This window comes from Varroa destructor, unplaced genomic scaffold, assembly GCF_002443255.2.
Source record: "Varroa destructor unplaced genomic scaffold, Vdes_3.0 BEIS01000002.1, whole genome shotgun sequence".
Taxonomy (NCBI): Eukaryota; Metazoa; Arthropoda; class Arachnida; order Mesostigmata; family Varroidae; genus Varroa; species Varroa destructor.
The window spans coordinates 29,780,638-29,798,321 of NW_019211455.1; the positions used below are offsets into that span (position 1 = coordinate 29,780,638).

The following is a 17,684-nucleotide window of genomic DNA, read 5'->3' on the forward strand; positions in this document are numbered from 1 at the left end:
GGATCCAATAATCTCTATTGTAAACGTTTTATACGACAATAGCCTCGACAGAAAAAAGGCAATTGAGCAAGAGCTGTAGAAACATTCAGTAGAAGTTGACTAGTTTTGTCGTTGCCCCTCTGGTGCGCGGTTGCCGATAGCTGAGGCTCGGTCGCACATGCCATATCCAATTTGTTCAAAAAAAAAAAAACTTTAAGGCGAACGAAGTTATCAAGCGTCCAGAGTTGCACGACATGAGGGGCAGGATCGAAATTCTACAACATGGGGTATAGCCCATGCTGTGTGTAGAAACGACCAACGCTAGACAAAGGACTAGATCGGTAAGTTTTTTGATCCTGCGTCTAGGATTTAGCATACAGGTGCTTGGTCTTGTTTTAATAGAAAGGAAAAAAGAACAATCTTCAATAGCAAGCTTATAGCAGCTCCGCAACAGAAAACTAGGTACAAGGTTGGCTACGCTACTTGGCAAGCTGGCGATGTAATGGACAACAAGTATTGCTTTATGTGCGTAACCACTTGGGAGGTAGACCGACCGTCGCAGGGTCCCTACATGCAGTCGTTTGGTTGTGGTGAGTTTTTCCGTCCGTCAGGCGCCCTGGCTGAAAATAGCACTCTGAGCGAGCGTTGCGAACCTTCGTTCTGGTACGAAAACCTGTTAAGGTACTGAACGTTACATTCGTAGGTATTCATAGTAGAATATTATTCGTATATGAGTATCTGTGTTATGTATTTTGAGTACTCCAGCATACTTTCATTCTTCATTTTTCAAATGAATTTTTTATGCTGTGAAGTATACTTTACTATATCCTTCAGCGAGTACCGATTAATAGAATTACTTTATATTTCTGTGAGAAATTATTTTGGTTGCCATTAGAGTAAATTGGTTTTTGACAGCTAAATTAAACTTTCCATAAGGCTTATTCTAAGCCTGTTGAGACACGATCTTGATAGGTACAACGTTTCATTAAGGACGTCCATTAAAAACAATGTAATAGCCTAGTGAAAAAGAACTTCTGTTTACTGGAACGCGGATGCCTACTTTGCAAGGATGCAGGTACCGCTCCTACAATAACTTCACTAACCCGTCTACAAGTCTAATGGGAAGTCATTATAGTGTTTAGCTGTATTCCCCAGCGAAGACGATCTGCCCATTGCAGGACGTGGAGGTAAATGGCCCACAGCATGCCGGAAAAATCAGGTATTAAAAGCAGGCCCGCCGACAGGTACAGACCTTGAGCTACGTGCCGTTTGAATTGTCGATGTATCCACGTCTTTTTGTTGGATACATTGCAACATTACATAAAACACAAGACCATTAACGGAGTATGGCTAGTCTCCTGGCAGAGTCGAAGCAAGCTTATAGGTAGTATGAAACCGATTTATAGGAAAAACAGTTCACTTCAATAAAATTATGTGTATTATACCAATGCTATTGAAAAGTAATTTAATGTCATTTGAATAACGAGTGTGAGTTTGTTCCCGATGTTTTGACCTACGATACAAGCTAGGCCTGCTAAACTCAATGTAATAATAGTACACCCCTATTGAAGTGAGTGGTATAAACACATAGCATACATTTTAAACATTGTTTTTAATAGTAAAAGTAAATATTTGAATCTCCTTTGATAATCAGCACAGATCTGCCTAGACTAACTTAGGTATAATTTTTAACCTAAAAACTAAAGTTAAATTTGGAACATAGACAGTGTTCTACCGTAGTACAAAGTCGCAACCTTGATATTCTTCAGATGGTACGAGAAGCGGTTTTTCCTTTTTTTTTTTTTCTACTTTGCCTTTCTAGCACTCGTGTGTTTAACTTAAGCGAAGCTAGCTAGAAAGCTTACAGTATTTAATAATGTGACATATACTAAGAGCCCCCAGAGTAGTACTTTGTGTTCCGTGCCCATCGGTGCGATTAGAACGCATGAATAATTATATAAATATCGGATCAATGACCTAAGATGCTAAATGGTGCCCTATGTATAAGATAAGGAAGGATACGCGGATAAATGATCCACGAGCACCATCACCACCAGACCGACATGATATTGTTGAACCCGCTGCACGTGTGCGGAATTAATGGGCTAATCAGATCAAAACAACTACCAGAGCAGAAGTTGCACCGACAAAAAGTCGACCAGTTTGTTGAGTATATACACACGTGTCTCTTTTCCATATAGCAGTAGCTAAAATCCAAAGCAGAAACAATGCATTACCGCGGCAGTCGTTTCGGTAGCTTTGTCGCCCTACCGTCACATCCACAGTTGTTGTTGTTCGTGCGCTATAGCAACGGTGACTTATTTTGCACCTCTGAAGGCCCATACATATAGAAACGGACTCTCCTTATTGCTCCTGGTGATTCACACGACGCTCTACCTCAACCACAAAGGCAAACCTTCTTCCTCCCCTTGGTCTTCTTTAACGTTCTCTTCGTAGGAGTTGACGTCGTTGTCGAGGAGCCTGACCGGACGAGGGCCAAGAGACTCAAACGCCGGCCGAACACAACAGACGTGTGTAGGCCGTCGTTATGTCATTATTCAAACGATGACGAAGCATCCATTATAAAACCCGGTGGATGAAAGCGACATCGATCAACCGCTGCTGCCACCTTCCTCCCATAGAGAAACGATTTGCCAAGGCAGGCGTTTATAAGAAGATGGGTTCGTGAAAGCGTCAGAATCAGAGAAGGAAAAAATAGAGAGAGACTGCTTAGGTGAACGAGCAGAGCAAAGACGATCGCCAAATAAGGACTTTCAAAAAGGTTAGGCAAGGACGATATGAAGAAGAAAGTGAATTAGAAGAACTTTTTGCATAAATGCCAGTATTAGCTGAGGAAAAGGCTAAGACAGTAGAAAAATCGTAATGTATAGCATCTTATGCGCTTGTTTTGCTTCGCAGACAAAAAAAATACAAACATTTGTATCTCTGCAAGTACGACCAAATTCACTTTTAGACGGTAGGCTTTTGCCGTTAGTTACCTAACAAGTATACATAAAAAGTAAACTCTGCTACTAGTTTCACATGCAGCCAATGGTTTGACCTAATTTGCAGCATAAGTACTATAGATTCATTTGTAGTACGGTACAAGCTGATGGCGAGCAATAAGCGCTTCCACGAGCAGAAGAACGTATAAAAAGAGAACAGTATCACGACAAACTAGTGACTTATGGATTGCTAGCTAAGTGTTTTCTACATTATTAAGGCCTACCACGCCGGTGGCAAAAATATCAACAGCAATCGAAGTAGTTATAGCACACGTGAATGGCTTCTTGTCTGGAGTACGGATTAGAGTTTCCTTTTGCTAGCAGCCTGGCGATCGAGCAAGCATCGGCTATTGAAGACAGATAACCCTAACACCACGTCCAGCAGAAATTTATGGCAAGGTATCCAAACACTGCTAGCGTTCATATGGTGCTAGATATCAATAGAGCTTACAGGGTTTTCTCTGTTCGTCGAGCTGTCAACACTGAAAAGAGACCAGTCGTCTGACTTTTAATTAGCTGGGAATTTTGCCGATTTAATCGCGTAGTGGATAAATTGAGACAGAAGTTCGATTCGTAAAACGTCAGTAAGTTGATACTTGACCTGAGTAATAGGCTCATGTCTCTATCATTGCGCTTGATTAATATAAGGGATTGATGAATGGAAAAATAATAATAACGATGGATAAGGACCCCGGGGATCAGTTGTGGTTCTATTATATGTCAATACAGTATTTTCCTATTTGGGGTTTATAAAAGTACCTCTAAAGAGTCATGTGCAGTTAATGTGTACTTACCACTTATATGTAGATATTGACTTCTCGAAGAAGTATTAGTTGTTTTTTTTTAACTAAACGGTACTAACGTAACATATTTCAGATTATATGGGTTATGTGGTTACTTGCTATATTCTGTCGTTTTATTACAATAAAGGTATGCATGTTTGTTTATGATAAAAATGCGTTCTTTGTAGAAAGGGCATAAAAATGGTTTTGTCCTTTTATTTTGGAAATCTTCGTGCAAAAGTTGTTTCTCGTAGCGCTCGGCTAATTTGATGAAATTATTGTCTTCTTATATTAAAAGTCGAAAAGTATCTACTGGACATTTGCCACCAAATACTTTGAAATCAGGTGATAAAAGCTGGTTTCGAAAATAGTAATAATATAGTTTCCACATGAATTCCTGTGAAGTATTTTCATCTACAAAAGTCTCCTTGTGCTTCGAGTTTTACGTCTGGCGTCGTCACTAGGTGTTCCATCACACATTTCACTCCAAGTGCGAAACAGAGTTTGTCTAGGCTTTTCTAGGTTTCAAGTTCAAGGTTCAAGGTTTATCTAGGCCCGGATTCGAACCTAGGTCACAACATGTCCATAAGATTATCAGACAAATACGAGTCGGATCTCTACGGTCAATAGCTAACAAGATTACTACAAGTCAGTGACAAAGATCGGCATAGAGAACTAGTGAACAGGAAAAGCGTTGTCTTCCACTTAACAACGGCAAATTACATACATCTTTAGCTAGCCGGCCAAAAATGAGCGAACTTTAGATGGGAAATGTAAATATATCCACCACGTAGGTCGGATCGAATCCTGCAGAACACCTTAAAGGCGTTATTTTAGTTTTGAGCATGGACGGACGCGATTGTTACAACTTTCGCCTAAAAATTACAGAAGTTCTACAGTGATAGAATTTTAACGTTGCCAAAAGAAAATAGCAGAGATAATTTGGGTCGAAATGGCGTTTTGGATGATTTTAAGTTGAAATAAAACAAAAAACTTGCCTTAATTCCAGCTTAAAACGGTTAGTACTTTTTCCACAATTTAATACGTAAATGTATTGCGTTAACGCCTGTATCATGGGACCGCCACCTTGCTCCCTTTGTTTTCACCGCCTAAATTTTCTCATGTCACAATGTTTATTATACTGTTTTGAAAAAAATGTGGGCAAAGCGCAGCTTTAGAGATTAAAGCAACTGAATATATAAAAGTAATAGTCATTCAATGCGTACAGCGTTACATTCATGAGCGAAAACCTTCACGTAATTTCTGCCAAACGAAGTATCTATTTCCATATGATTGCTAAGCTTATTAAGCAGCGAAACGAACAGTCTCCTTACATACTACCTCAGTCATCGATGGACTGAGCCAACAAGATAGATGGTGACTACATTGCCACTTTCATGTGGCAACAAGGGGATTTTACTGCAGTGTCTATGTTAAAAATTCAGAAAACTACCGAACGCCAGTTGGGAATCCCAAATACTGTCCCGTGTGGAAGCGCCTACTACGCCCGACTTACCATTTGCTGAATTTAGATACACAGCAGTAAGTTCACAGATAAAAAATAAAAGTAGTGAAGATAGAAATGCAATATCTCAATGATTGATTAGGCTGCACGGGATAATGAGCAAAACTTCGTTAAGCTAAAAAAAATGACGCGCTAGTAGCTCTAAACAGGTACATGTATACTGCAGCTAGCGAGGAAGTCTTTGCGACATCTATTTATAGAGGCCGCCGACTTCATTCACATTTAAGCTCATACCCCCTCTTTATCTTCAGTTACTTTCTACTAGACAAAACTGAATGACGTAGTCTCAGTTTCATCTGTCATTAACCATGCGAAATATATGAATGACGGTTGCGAAGACAACAGCTAACTAGGCAACAGGCCGAACCTGAAAGGACACTGCACAATGCGCACTAACTATAATAGCTGCAGCTCTGCTGATCGCGGTAGCAGGCCTACAAAGCCGTAGGGAAGAAGGGAAGTAAGGGATTCCGGTAAGTGGCAACCAACGGCGAGTATTCGGAGCAACGAAAAGGGAGAGGTCCAGATTAGAGTTCTGAGAGGTGCATTCAGTTAGCGAGCATACAGACGACAAATAACGGACGATGGGTAAATGTAAGATCGATTAAGTATTGGCAAACTGGGTTTGTATGGATGTTTTGTAGAGCTATATTATGGTCCCAGCAAAACTGATATATATAGCCGCACGGCAGTGTGGAATCTAGAACTGGGTTAGTCAAAAGATGTACCTATCCCATTTTCAGTTCGAAACCCTAGGTGAACGCATAACTATGGTCAATACGTGTACCATACACACCTGTCCTGCATATTCTATATGTTTGATGTACATAAATTAAGGTACAGTCGCCGCTGACCAACGAGACACGTTGGAACAAATGATGTTAACAAGCTATGTGATGTTCTCCTTGATTTGACAGTTTCCTTTGTTCCAAATCGAAGAAAATTTTTCGAAGTGAGCCGCAACTTTGTTCGGAGCACCCTCACTTGCAATGGCGATATTATTGGCGCAACTTTATTACTAAGTGCTACAAAGTTCATTTGTATGCCGATGAAATATCTTTAGCTGAGCAAGTTTAGTGCCTTATTCGTGACAAACGAGATACTAGATTTCTATCCTGGTCATTGAAGCGTTCCGCTTTCGTTTATTGATTTAAATCAAGCAGAACGGTTTAACAAAATGAAAAATAATTTCGCCCAGTTATAGTTGTATCTTACACGTTCTCAGATCCTGTACAGCAAACAGGCGGGACCCTTATCACTCAAGCGTGCCTTTGGATCCAAATGTCATTACATTGGTGCTGCTCGTCAAGGAACAAGCATTTCATCCCAGTTATCGGTAACGGAGCACATATAAGATGGATCGCACAAGCTTCAACACTCTATCCTGTCATTAAGGCAGATTCTTGTGCTTTTTATGTCCGGTTTTCAGGTTAGTGTTAAGCTTATAGCTTCCCATTTGTTCATTTTATTTGAAGTTCTACAGTTTTCAAAACGCAAGAAGCACATGCATGGGATGATGGAAAAGATATTATTGCTTTCCAGGCGATTGAGTTAAACTCCTTAGATCGTATATTATACATTTTCGTATCAGGCTTCTCTGATTATGTATTATAGAAGAAACTAAAGTATGAACGATAGAACTTAATGTTGAGCAGAGCTGGTCGCTACTTATCTGATGTTAGTAAAAGCAGAAATTTTAGTTTCAACCAATACATGTAGAATTATGTGCACAACCCAGACAAAGGCACGGCTTGGTTGATTGCCCGACTGTTCGACATACTGGGCGTCCAAATAAGTTTTCACAAACAGTTTCACATGTGATATTTGTAAACGCACTATGTTCCCCCATATAGGCCCTTGTCCAAAGGTGTCACATTTATCGCTTTTGTCACCGCTGCTCAACTTTGAATAGTAAAGTCAGAACGTTTAATTCTCTGAAAAAAATTAGTTATTCAGTCTTCAGAATAAGTACTCCTTAGTTCCTTCGAACGAAGATAGCATTTTACTTGTACGGGCACGTCTGCAAGCGAAGTCTACATGCCTTTTAACCCTAACATGAAGAAAGCTCAACGCGAGCGTTATTAACTTATACTTCAAAACTGACTAATTTGATAATGTATCCTGCGATTCAGTTTAGCAGTTATTTAAGATTGAATTATCCCAAAGTTACCTTGTGGTAGGGGATGCCGTCCATTGCTTGGGGCTTCGAGGCGGCGTCGACTGATGTCGCTCGTCGTGATGTGACGCTTCACTTCCTGACGAATTTCCGGAACTGGAGGGAAATATCTGCAGTTTCTTAAAACGAGGGCTTCCCTGTGGCGATTCACCCCGGCTCGACGAACTTTTGCTGTGTCCTCGAGATGAGATATCTCTGCAAACAATAAAAAAAATTAAGAGATCAAATCATTATAAAGTATTGCGACAGCTCAAGGCGGATATAAATAGCCAGTTACTTTTTTGGAAGTTTATTTCGATTACGCCTTCAAATTCTGTTTGGCGTCCTGAAATGTACATCGAAAGAGGGATTTTTTCTAAACCAGTACTTAACTCAATGCTATTTCTCGAGAAACTTTTTCTTAAAAAGCTTCTAAAAATCCGCTCGTTAGAAATCTAAACGAACAGATTAAACAGTTTGATAATGGGGCCCTTGTAAAATTGTACATAACTACAAGCGATGATTAGATCAATTTTCACCTGTTAGCCCTAGAGTTTGAAACGATATAGATGTTGAAGAGGTACTTTGGGATAATTGTCTGCTCATTAATACGTTCTTGGCTTGAAAACAGCCAAGTTCGAAAAAACAGGAACACCAAAATTCGGATACTATGGAGGGGGTAGGTAAGGCAGCGGCTGTTTGAGGGTGGAGATGTAAATGAATAGTTTGTTTCCTTCGATTTACTGGGATGCTGCTTTTTGAGATATAAAAGAATGTTTATTTTGACAAAAAGTTCGGCTGGAAGCGTACGGCAACACAGTTCAGCACAGCTTCAGAGCGAGCTCTTCTGACTGGACCGCTTGTTAGCGGTCCCATTCCGTAAGTGCAAAGAATATGTGTATGACTATCGACAATAGGCAGATTCAGGTCAGGGGAGCCATCTGAGCGTTAAAGAGCTGGAAAAGATTCCGATTCAGTTTCCAGCTAGCCGACAACAACGCATCCGGTCGATTATAGCTATATATGTAACGGCTTCTATCTGTTATAATTTAGAACGACCTCTGTTCATCCAGTTACGAGTTCTCGCAAACCTAGTCTTTGCACCTGTACCATTGTGCGTTGGTTAGCTTTTGCCTGGATGCTTGATTTCCTTGACTAATCTTGATTCATGCTGCCGTCCCTTTCTGTCTCTCTTTTTTTTTTGTTGTCGAGCGAAAGGGTTTTTCAGCCGAAATCGCAAGCGTCGCTACCGCCACCACTTAGAACTATTCAAAATTAGTACCATTCAACCTTAACGTGTTCACGCTTGATCTAGCAAACCATATTTCTCTAATTCACCAACTCCTACCCGGCTTTCCTCATGTTCTCGTGTGTCCTTCGCTCCATCCTCTTGCGCAATTCTACCGTCCCTTTTCTTGCTATCAAAACGGTTGCCAATCAAGCAAATTCGTTAGAGCCGTACTGTTCTTTTCACAAATGTGTAGACCGCATTGGCATCCTACTTGGGATATCTTTGGCCAAGGATGTATGGGCAAAGCCGTGATAACTGGATATGTTCTGTCAGGTTTTTCGTTAAATAGAGGGCGTTGCAGAAAAGTCGGTACGACTTAAGCTTAATCGATGGTACACTTCCTTTTTCCTTCCATCGCTCACGATTGGTATGATATGGCAACAATGACATCAACGGTGACAGTAATGTGTAAGGGGTATCGTTTGTTGAAATGTATCTCAAGGTATCTATATATTTACCAGCGTAAGTAACACTCTAGCAGGCACATCGATTAAATAGCGACTGGACTACCCTTTACTTTTTTGATACTGAAGCGTGCTAAGAAGCAATAAGCACCGGAACAAAAAAAAGAACAACGTACGTACGCATCGGGAAGTGTAGCCTTTGATCCAAAGCCTGTATGGGAATGTAAAATAGTTTTTGTACTTGGAGCCAGCCACTCAGTTTAAAGCTTTTGGGTCCGTAGCGGTCACACACAACATTTTGTTTGAATAGCGTCCATTTACTTGTCATACTATTTTGATAATCCTTAAGCACATACTATGTTTTGCTTGGGTAAGCAACCCGATTCTATGTAGTATAGCATATTTCTTTTGCTGTATACTTCGATCAAACATGCCCGACTAAGTACTAAAATTGTTCGTGCTCGTATCTAAATATCACCATAAGATCGTATGCCATAATAAGTTTCGGCGTTGTCATAGTACGGTAAAAAATAGCAGTTATTGAGATTTTTTCCATGAGTCTGCCTAGATCTCATCCCGCGCAGTTTTTTTTATCAACCGGGATAAACATAATCATATTATATTATATGGTATATCAAACGCTCAAAATATCTTAGAATTTCTCTTGATAATAACTGAGTACTACTACGAAGGCGTTTGAATGTTTATATCCCATCACGTTAACCCAGTGTAGCATGGAGCTGCGAATAAGGTAGCATGTTGCTATATATATACAACTCCTTTTTCCATAGTTAACATTTCTCCGTAAAGCGGGTCGAGATTTTTCCGGATGTTTATATCCGGATATTATTCCGGATATAATTAGATTAATCCGGATATAATTAATTCAATTGCAATCCCCATGTTACCATGCTGAGGTAACGATTGATTCGATTGAGGCACCTCATCGATAGACGCTGAGAGAATCCAACGTATCGCGGTCGAAGTAACTTGACAAAATTATTTACCAATTCTACTTAGAACCACAATTGGCAACCAGCTAAATTCGAAATCTCTTTATCTAGAAGACCTGTTTTAAAGAGAGGGAATTTACATGCGAATATATATGTGGTACGACAATACCGGTAGTCCACGACGGTCAGATTAAAACCGCGCGACAATTTGCAAAGGTTTGATTGTTTGCAGTATAATCTGTTATTGCAAAATGCCCCAAATCGAGACAAGGTATGTGAGTAGAAGCGTCAAGCAATAACGCGGAACAATAGAATCAGGACGATGCCACGAATCGAATAAACACCTATCATAACTACTAAGCGGTAGATGTTTATTTTATACTGTAGGTACGCCGGCGCCCTCTGGGGCAGCAGACGACATAAAGCTATACCAGATCAACAGTCTTCCTATTGGTGGAGATTGATTTGAACTATAAAAAACGAGGACAAACATAGCAAACGTATTGACATATATGTATGTATAGTAGGTAAGAAATTAATGGTAACACTAATGTGTGCATACAGATGGATATATAGCGTGCATACATGCATGCGCAGGTGATGTGAGTACGGATAAACAAACGTAATATGGATTCGAATTACTAATTTAATATCTTTAGCTATATGCATTAAATAAATCGTCTGCAAATAGATCCTTAGGAAATGGATATAACCTGGATGGAAATGGATAGCATGCGGGAATCGTAGGATTTTCGTACGCTTTGCTCATATGCCTATATATTAAAACAAACTTCAAGCAAAATGAAGAAACTTTCCGTTTGGATTGTTCTAAATATCGAAGAACAGTTGAGCACCGACTTGCAAAACCTACCTAAAAATACATTTATAAAAAAAAATGTAAACCTTTGTATAATATTAATGACCGTGCGACAAGGTATTGTTTGCCGTTTCTTCCGCCATGTGTCGATTACATAATCGGAAACGTGGGCAAAGTTTTCCTAGAATAGGATTCAACAAAATTCACGGGATGGAAAAAAAATTCACGAAAAAATGGAAAACAATTAGCACCTAGGGAAAAAAACACTTCCACTATATCGATTTTGCTCTGTATGAAAATGGCGTATTTCTCACACGACGCAGCCGAGTTTATTCACAGCTGACTGTCTGACTATGCTTTTGACAGTATTTATTTTGTCTTATTTCTTTTTCTCTTTATTATAATAAGGTCACTCTTTCTCTTACATGATGTACGTGTGTGCTAGTCTTATTTTGTGTGTTTGGTAGTCGAGCAATGAAGATCGGAAGCACTTTTTCATTTACTACAAACCGTTATCATATCTAGCTAGGCTGCCGTTCATTTGATGTCTGTTTTCTCGATTAATCGAATAGAAATTTATACTTTAGGTAGAAGCTGGTTTATGTTTACCACACCGACTTCTAGCGTAGTGCACGTCATGTTGAAATATAATTAATGCAGCCAAGACCAGAGGCGTAAATACCTCAATGCATCACTATGAGAATTGGATGATCATATACGGAAGTCTTCTACGATAAACGCATGCGCGAAGGTTTCTTGTAAATCTGATCTTGTGGCACTCCATCCGACTATATTAGTAATGTTAGAATATGTTTACCATGATTATATTTACGTATGTACAATCATGGTGTTTACATCAAATGAGTTTAAGCTAACTATCAGGATTGTGGAAACATGGAGCAAGCGAACTTGCCGGTAGCAGGCGACATCACTGTTGGACTCGGTCGATTAGTTTCTTCTGGATTGTGTGGCGGAAGGTCGACTAAAGCCTATTCTTCCACTACTAGGCCAGTGCAGTGTATAATAGGATCTATGCTGTTTGTTTGCGTAGCTGGCCTGATTTCATACAACGATTGCGTAGACACCATGACGCTATCGTTACGAAAGCTTTGAACGGGACCCTAAGGCCACTGAATGTTATCGCTAGTATCGTACGCCGGATGCGCTTCCAGCTCGTAAAGGCGACTTTCGCTCGCGTTTCGCAGCTAGTACTGTGCTATCATTTCTTTGCCCGTTAACATTATACCTTGAGACAGTGACAAGTGAGCATGGTTGGCAGATACTAGAAGCTAGACAACGATAGCTGCGAACTAGAAATACACTCAATCATTCACTTCACCGAGCGATGAAGTCGCCTCGCTGTCCCCAGTTCAAGCAAAAATCAGCCAACGTGATCCGTCTGAAAGCAGCTGCTTATGAAGCTTTACTAAAGGACCAACATAACTTACTCGACGTCCAATTGCCACCGCTCACTTCCATACGGCAACTTCACCGGTAGTTGGAATCAGGTTGGCTGTCAACATTAATCGAACCAAGCCCCGACTGTTGACTTTATCGGCGTTGCTGTGTTTCGATTGGCGTGATCTACCCCAGATCCGCAAGCCACGATTACTGTCACCCACTGTGGAACACGGAAGCTCTGAATAGCTGCGAAAACGGTTGCAGCTTGACCCCATTAGTCCCATGCTTACCCCCATACAACTTTAGCCGAGGCTTAATAGCGTGGCTAAGATGACGCCACCCAAAATGACCTCAGCGGCAGCGATAACTAGCTGGTACCACTAATAGTGCTACGCTCTTTGTCTTTGAGTAGCCTGCTGAATGGGTCGTATGAAACAACGAACTAGAATGGGTGAAGGACCGCGGCAGTAGAACACAATGAATTTGAGCTGGCCCAGAATGCCAACAGCATTCATGACAGGCTAAAAAATGTCAACCTTAACGTTTATGAATTACTAGCGACAAGTGATAAGTCCGAGCTTCGTACAATATGCATACTTACGGCGACCAGAGTATTGCACTTGAGTAGACGGCCAAGCTTATGAAATGTACTTACAACGAACCAATTCTTCTCCGAATTGCGTTACAACTTTCTGATCACGCCATGGCTGGCAAGCTATCAATCATGCTATGGATGATCATGCGAAAGTCATATCGCTTCTTGACTGTAAAGGTGGCGACGTAGGGAGCACTAGGGTAAGACCAATTCAACGGTAGAACTTGCCATGCGTTCCTTATCGTGCGGTAAGCTTTACATGTATTGATAATACAGCGTAGTGTACCATCATGTAGCCTGGACTACAATTCGTTGTAAATTTTTTCGTAAAGAGTTTTAGATAGGGTGAAAAATCTTCTCCTAAACAGAATCATCTTTGCTGACTATTTATTTTACTGATAGAACCCGTCCTAATGTAGCAGATTAGGATTACATAAGTAGGTATAGTTGTTTCCAATTCTATCCTTGACATGTTGCTCTTAAGCAGATTTCAATTATCAAATTGTTCGTTGGGTCAGATCTACCTAAAATTTGCAGTGACCAAAGGTCACTGCAAATTTTAGGTCATTCTTTATTAGAGAACCAGATATGTACATTTGCTTGTAAAAATGACTTATTTTATATACACGTTTTCGAAAATGAGAAATAGCATTTAACGTGTACGAAAACATTTCGTTGCTCTAGAAAAAAAAGGCTTTGCCGTCACCGCTTCCTGGACACTTATATACTTTGGATTTTCGTCCTGTTGCCCCATCCTTCATCGTCCAACATCAAAATGTTCTCGGTTAGTTTCAACTGAATTAACCAACAATATTTGTGCTTGGCAAATAGACGGGTGAATCCAAAAGCTTAGCTGTTTTCTGTGATATATAGATATAGCTAATTGTTGCATGCTCTCCTATGAATATCAGAAACTATTTGCAACCACGATGTGTACACTTTCTTCGTATAAATAAAGATGATCTTCGATTTGATGAACAGTGCCATTTTCCTAAAAAAAGTACTGGAATCATATATAGGAATACCGACAAAAATTGAAGAACCAATCTGCCAACGCCCAAGCCTAGTGATCTACAAGCGGCTAATGCTAATACTATACTGTAGTAATGTATTGCCATAAAACGCCTGGGTCTTTCCATCGTGTCTAGGACCGAAATTCGTGCACTCTCTTTTCCGTAAGCTAAGAAAAGTCGATAAGACTATGAAAGGCTAGAGTATAAAGTAGTTTAGAGTTGACCTTTTGTTCCAAGGCACCGATGAACGAGACTGGTGAAAGCGTCGCACAAGAGGCCGACAACGCACAAGTACCGTCAGCGTACTGAAAGTGGGTGGACTCATAAAAGCCATATGCATGAAGGAAAACACGAAAGGGGGTGCAGCTGGGTCAGTTTTCTGAGTCTCGTCGTGCACGAGGGTATAATCGACATAGAGACACGGGCGACTCTTCCTGATTCTCAGCAATATATGCTATCTCCGTACCGCCAACTAGCTGATAGATGTAGCGGCGATGTGTGCACGAGCGAACCCAAGAGTCGTGCAAACCAGTTAGCGTACCATGCATGAATCAGTTCTGTGTTAGACAGATCTTCGAGAATTCGAAGTAAATTTTCTGCGCACAAAGTGACCTAACTTTCTGGACTTTATACTGCATGTAGTTCAAATGTACTTCTATACATGATCGGGAATGCGGCAGGCAACTTAGTCTTATCGACCACGAACAATTGCTCTCACGTCAAATTATTTCTTGATATTATCGAAGATTAGTCTATAGAAAAATCTAATGCTCTTAAAACAATTCCTCTACCTAATGATCCAAAGCTGGTCATAGAACGGAAAATGTCACATTGTGAGATTAGTTAACTACTGTCTGGTACGGTATAGATATATGATTTACGCCGCTATCAGCATTTGGCTGCCAAAAAGCTTGCAAGAGGGAGCTTTGTTTTAGCGGATAGTGCATCGAGAGGATATCACCATATCAAAAATAGCCTCCCGAATCAACGCGCATCGGAACTTGCTCCCAAGGCGTAAAATTAGTCCCTATAGAAATGTCTGTAGTGATAGATAGGGTAGCTTGGATAGTTATAGCGAGCGTCAAAAGACTAATTTTCGAAGATCAGATTTTAGCACTATTAGGCTCTAGTCAACAGAGCTATCCTTTCTCTTTTCGGAACGATCCAGTGACATATGAATTTTTGTCAAATATCACTTTTTTTGTTGCGCATCCCAGCCTACACATAGGGCTCAATGACTCACTATTACATACACAAAATTGTCAACACATGTAAAGACGCGTACGGAAACTATCATGCCAAGTTTCCCTCTATCTAGAAAGAGATACGTTGGGATATTTGCTAACGAACGAATTGCGTATTCGAGCCTGAATACTATATTAGTTGTCGAAGCCAGAACTCTGCGGACCGCTATGTCACCTCTATCGTTTGTAACGTTCGAGCGAAAAACTTTTCTACGAAACGATTTTGTTTAGTTTATTAAAATGGACATTTTCGCTCAGCAGACCGGATACTCATTAAATTCGCTCACTTATTAAAAAGCTTTCAAAGTAACTTTTTAAAACGCCTATTTCGAGATAAGTGAATATATACAATTTTATTAACAGTGAATGGCGCACTAGGACGTAAGAGATTTTAGGCCAAAAAGGTTGGGTTAGCGATTTGTGATACTGTCGTTTTTGTAGCACAAGCGTATACATAGCTAAGCCGGGCAATACGTGATAGTCTCATTCCTACTTCGATCATACATAGGTACTTTATGCGTTATGGACACCTATTAGGTGCAGTTGGCTGGTAACCTCGATGAACCTATCCAACCAAGTCAGTGTTACTGCCGGACAAACAGACGAAAGCATTACCCTGGGAATAATTTACCACAATTAAATAATAAAATGATTTGTTACAAGTGCATCTTGTCTTCCTTCTTCAATTAAAACAACAAACACAGCGAGCACAGAATGTGTACAATAGCAAGCCTTAGCTGTTGTCGCGGATTACGCACGCATTTTTCAAAGGGGTTTTGACCGGTAACTACGGACACTTCCCTATAATGAAAGTATTTGTAAATAAACTGCATGATATTATGGTCGTATCTTTGAAACCAGTGCACAAAGTGTAAATATATAATGCGAGTGTATAATTTGAACAGAAAATGTTCTTCTAAGCCAAATAAACACTGTTTGTCTGACCCTGTTTCTAGTTAAGCTAACAATAGCACAAATTTTGCTCACTCTTCTTAGATACGACATAAGTTATCATTTAAAGCTGTACCTCTACATGTGTGTGCTGTACACTTTTCGTGCCAAAAGATAACGAAACGAAATTCGTTAGGTAAGAAAATAGGGGTCGTGTCTTCAGGATATCAATGCAAAGGACCTCTAAACAATTACAACCGGTAGGCACAAAAAGACGCCGTTTTAAGAAGCAAGCATTTGCAGCAGCCTTGCCACCACTGTGGAGGTCAGGTATTGAAATCTGCTTATTTGCGCTAAAGTAGGCCCAGTAACCTACAGCGCCCCGCGAAGCATGTAACCAACTTGATTACCAACGCCCATACTTTGAACAAAAAAGGACTACCCTTCATGAAGGCATGCGTTTATATGCTCGACTGCGCAGCGGCTTATGGTGAATAATTTCTCCACCCATATTATATTTAATAAACCCATAATCCCTGGATGCAGAAAAGAATAAATTAATCCATATATTAATCTATTAATAAGTTAAAGTTGAGCAAACTTTGCAATTTATATAATGACATTCGATGACGCGTATCCACGAGCGCCAAGTGCCACTGGATACAGTGTATAGATTGCATTAACGGCTGTTTTCGTAATCTGCTGATTAAGAAATGTTGGCCGGATCATGAGTCTCCGATTGCTAATGACCCTCCCTGGTTATCTACTGCCGTTTTTGCTGTAGTTAGATCTATGAGAGAGAAGAACGGTATTTAGGCCGCTCGGTATGAACAGAATGCATCGTGCATGCAACGTACGTAGGCTGGGAAACGTATGTATATTCGACAAATGACAGGGCGGCCAATCTCTCATGGTCTATGTACCAGCGGCCGCTAGAGGCCATACGGTCTCTAAAAGTTGTCGCCTGCATTTGTATGCCCTTCATAAGATCCAAACAATATTTATACAAAAAAGTAGGTTAGAGACAACACTGCTTGTGCACTTAGCAATTGATATGGGCTTAACCAATTAATGGGCTTAATTAACAACTAATTTAAACATACATAATTAATATAACGAAACCTTTAAATAGTATTACCTGTTTTCCACTTAACTTGTTAGAAACTTGTAGTTATTCACTCATCGGATGAATCGGAGGCATTCCATTCAAGAACCCATACTGATAAGCATTCGAGTACAACGAATTAATCATTGATTCAATGCCGGGACAGATACGTTGCTTTCACATTTGTTTGCAGCTCTTTCTGTTTCGCTTTGATTCCAAGCAGATTACAAAGATCAGAAGCGGATTGGAAATTTAAGGTTCGTCCAATTTACTCTACACGAAAAATGAGTCATCTTTGCTGTTCTCAATGTTTCTGCACTAAGCTTTAGAATAGAAAATGTCTGTAGTGTGCCACTGCTTTTACTATTCTACAGGCTTCTAGACACGTCTTGTTGGTCATCAGGTAGTTTAATTTTTGTCTGGCAACATTTTCGTTAGAAAACTTTTTCGGAGACGACTCATGCAAGATGGCTGGCTAGATATATCTATCTCTATATACGTACTCGGTATGTAATATATCGACA

At 40.2% G+C, this 17,684-nt stretch overlaps 1 protein-coding gene across 2 annotated transcripts in view; it reads right to left on the reverse strand.

The window, feature by feature from the left end:
• LOC111245911 (inactive phospholipase C-like protein 1) overlaps nt 1-17,684 on the reverse strand; it is a 133,745-nt gene that overhangs the window by 47,488 nt on the left and 68,573 nt on the right. For both annotated transcript variants that reach the window (XM_022794906.2, XM_086980634.1), the window contains exon 3: nt 7,462-7,662. In XM_022794906.2, the coding sequence (XP_022650641.1) occupies nt 7,462-7,662 (201 nt within the window). The remainder of the gene's footprint in view (nt 1-7,461; nt 7,663-17,684) is intronic.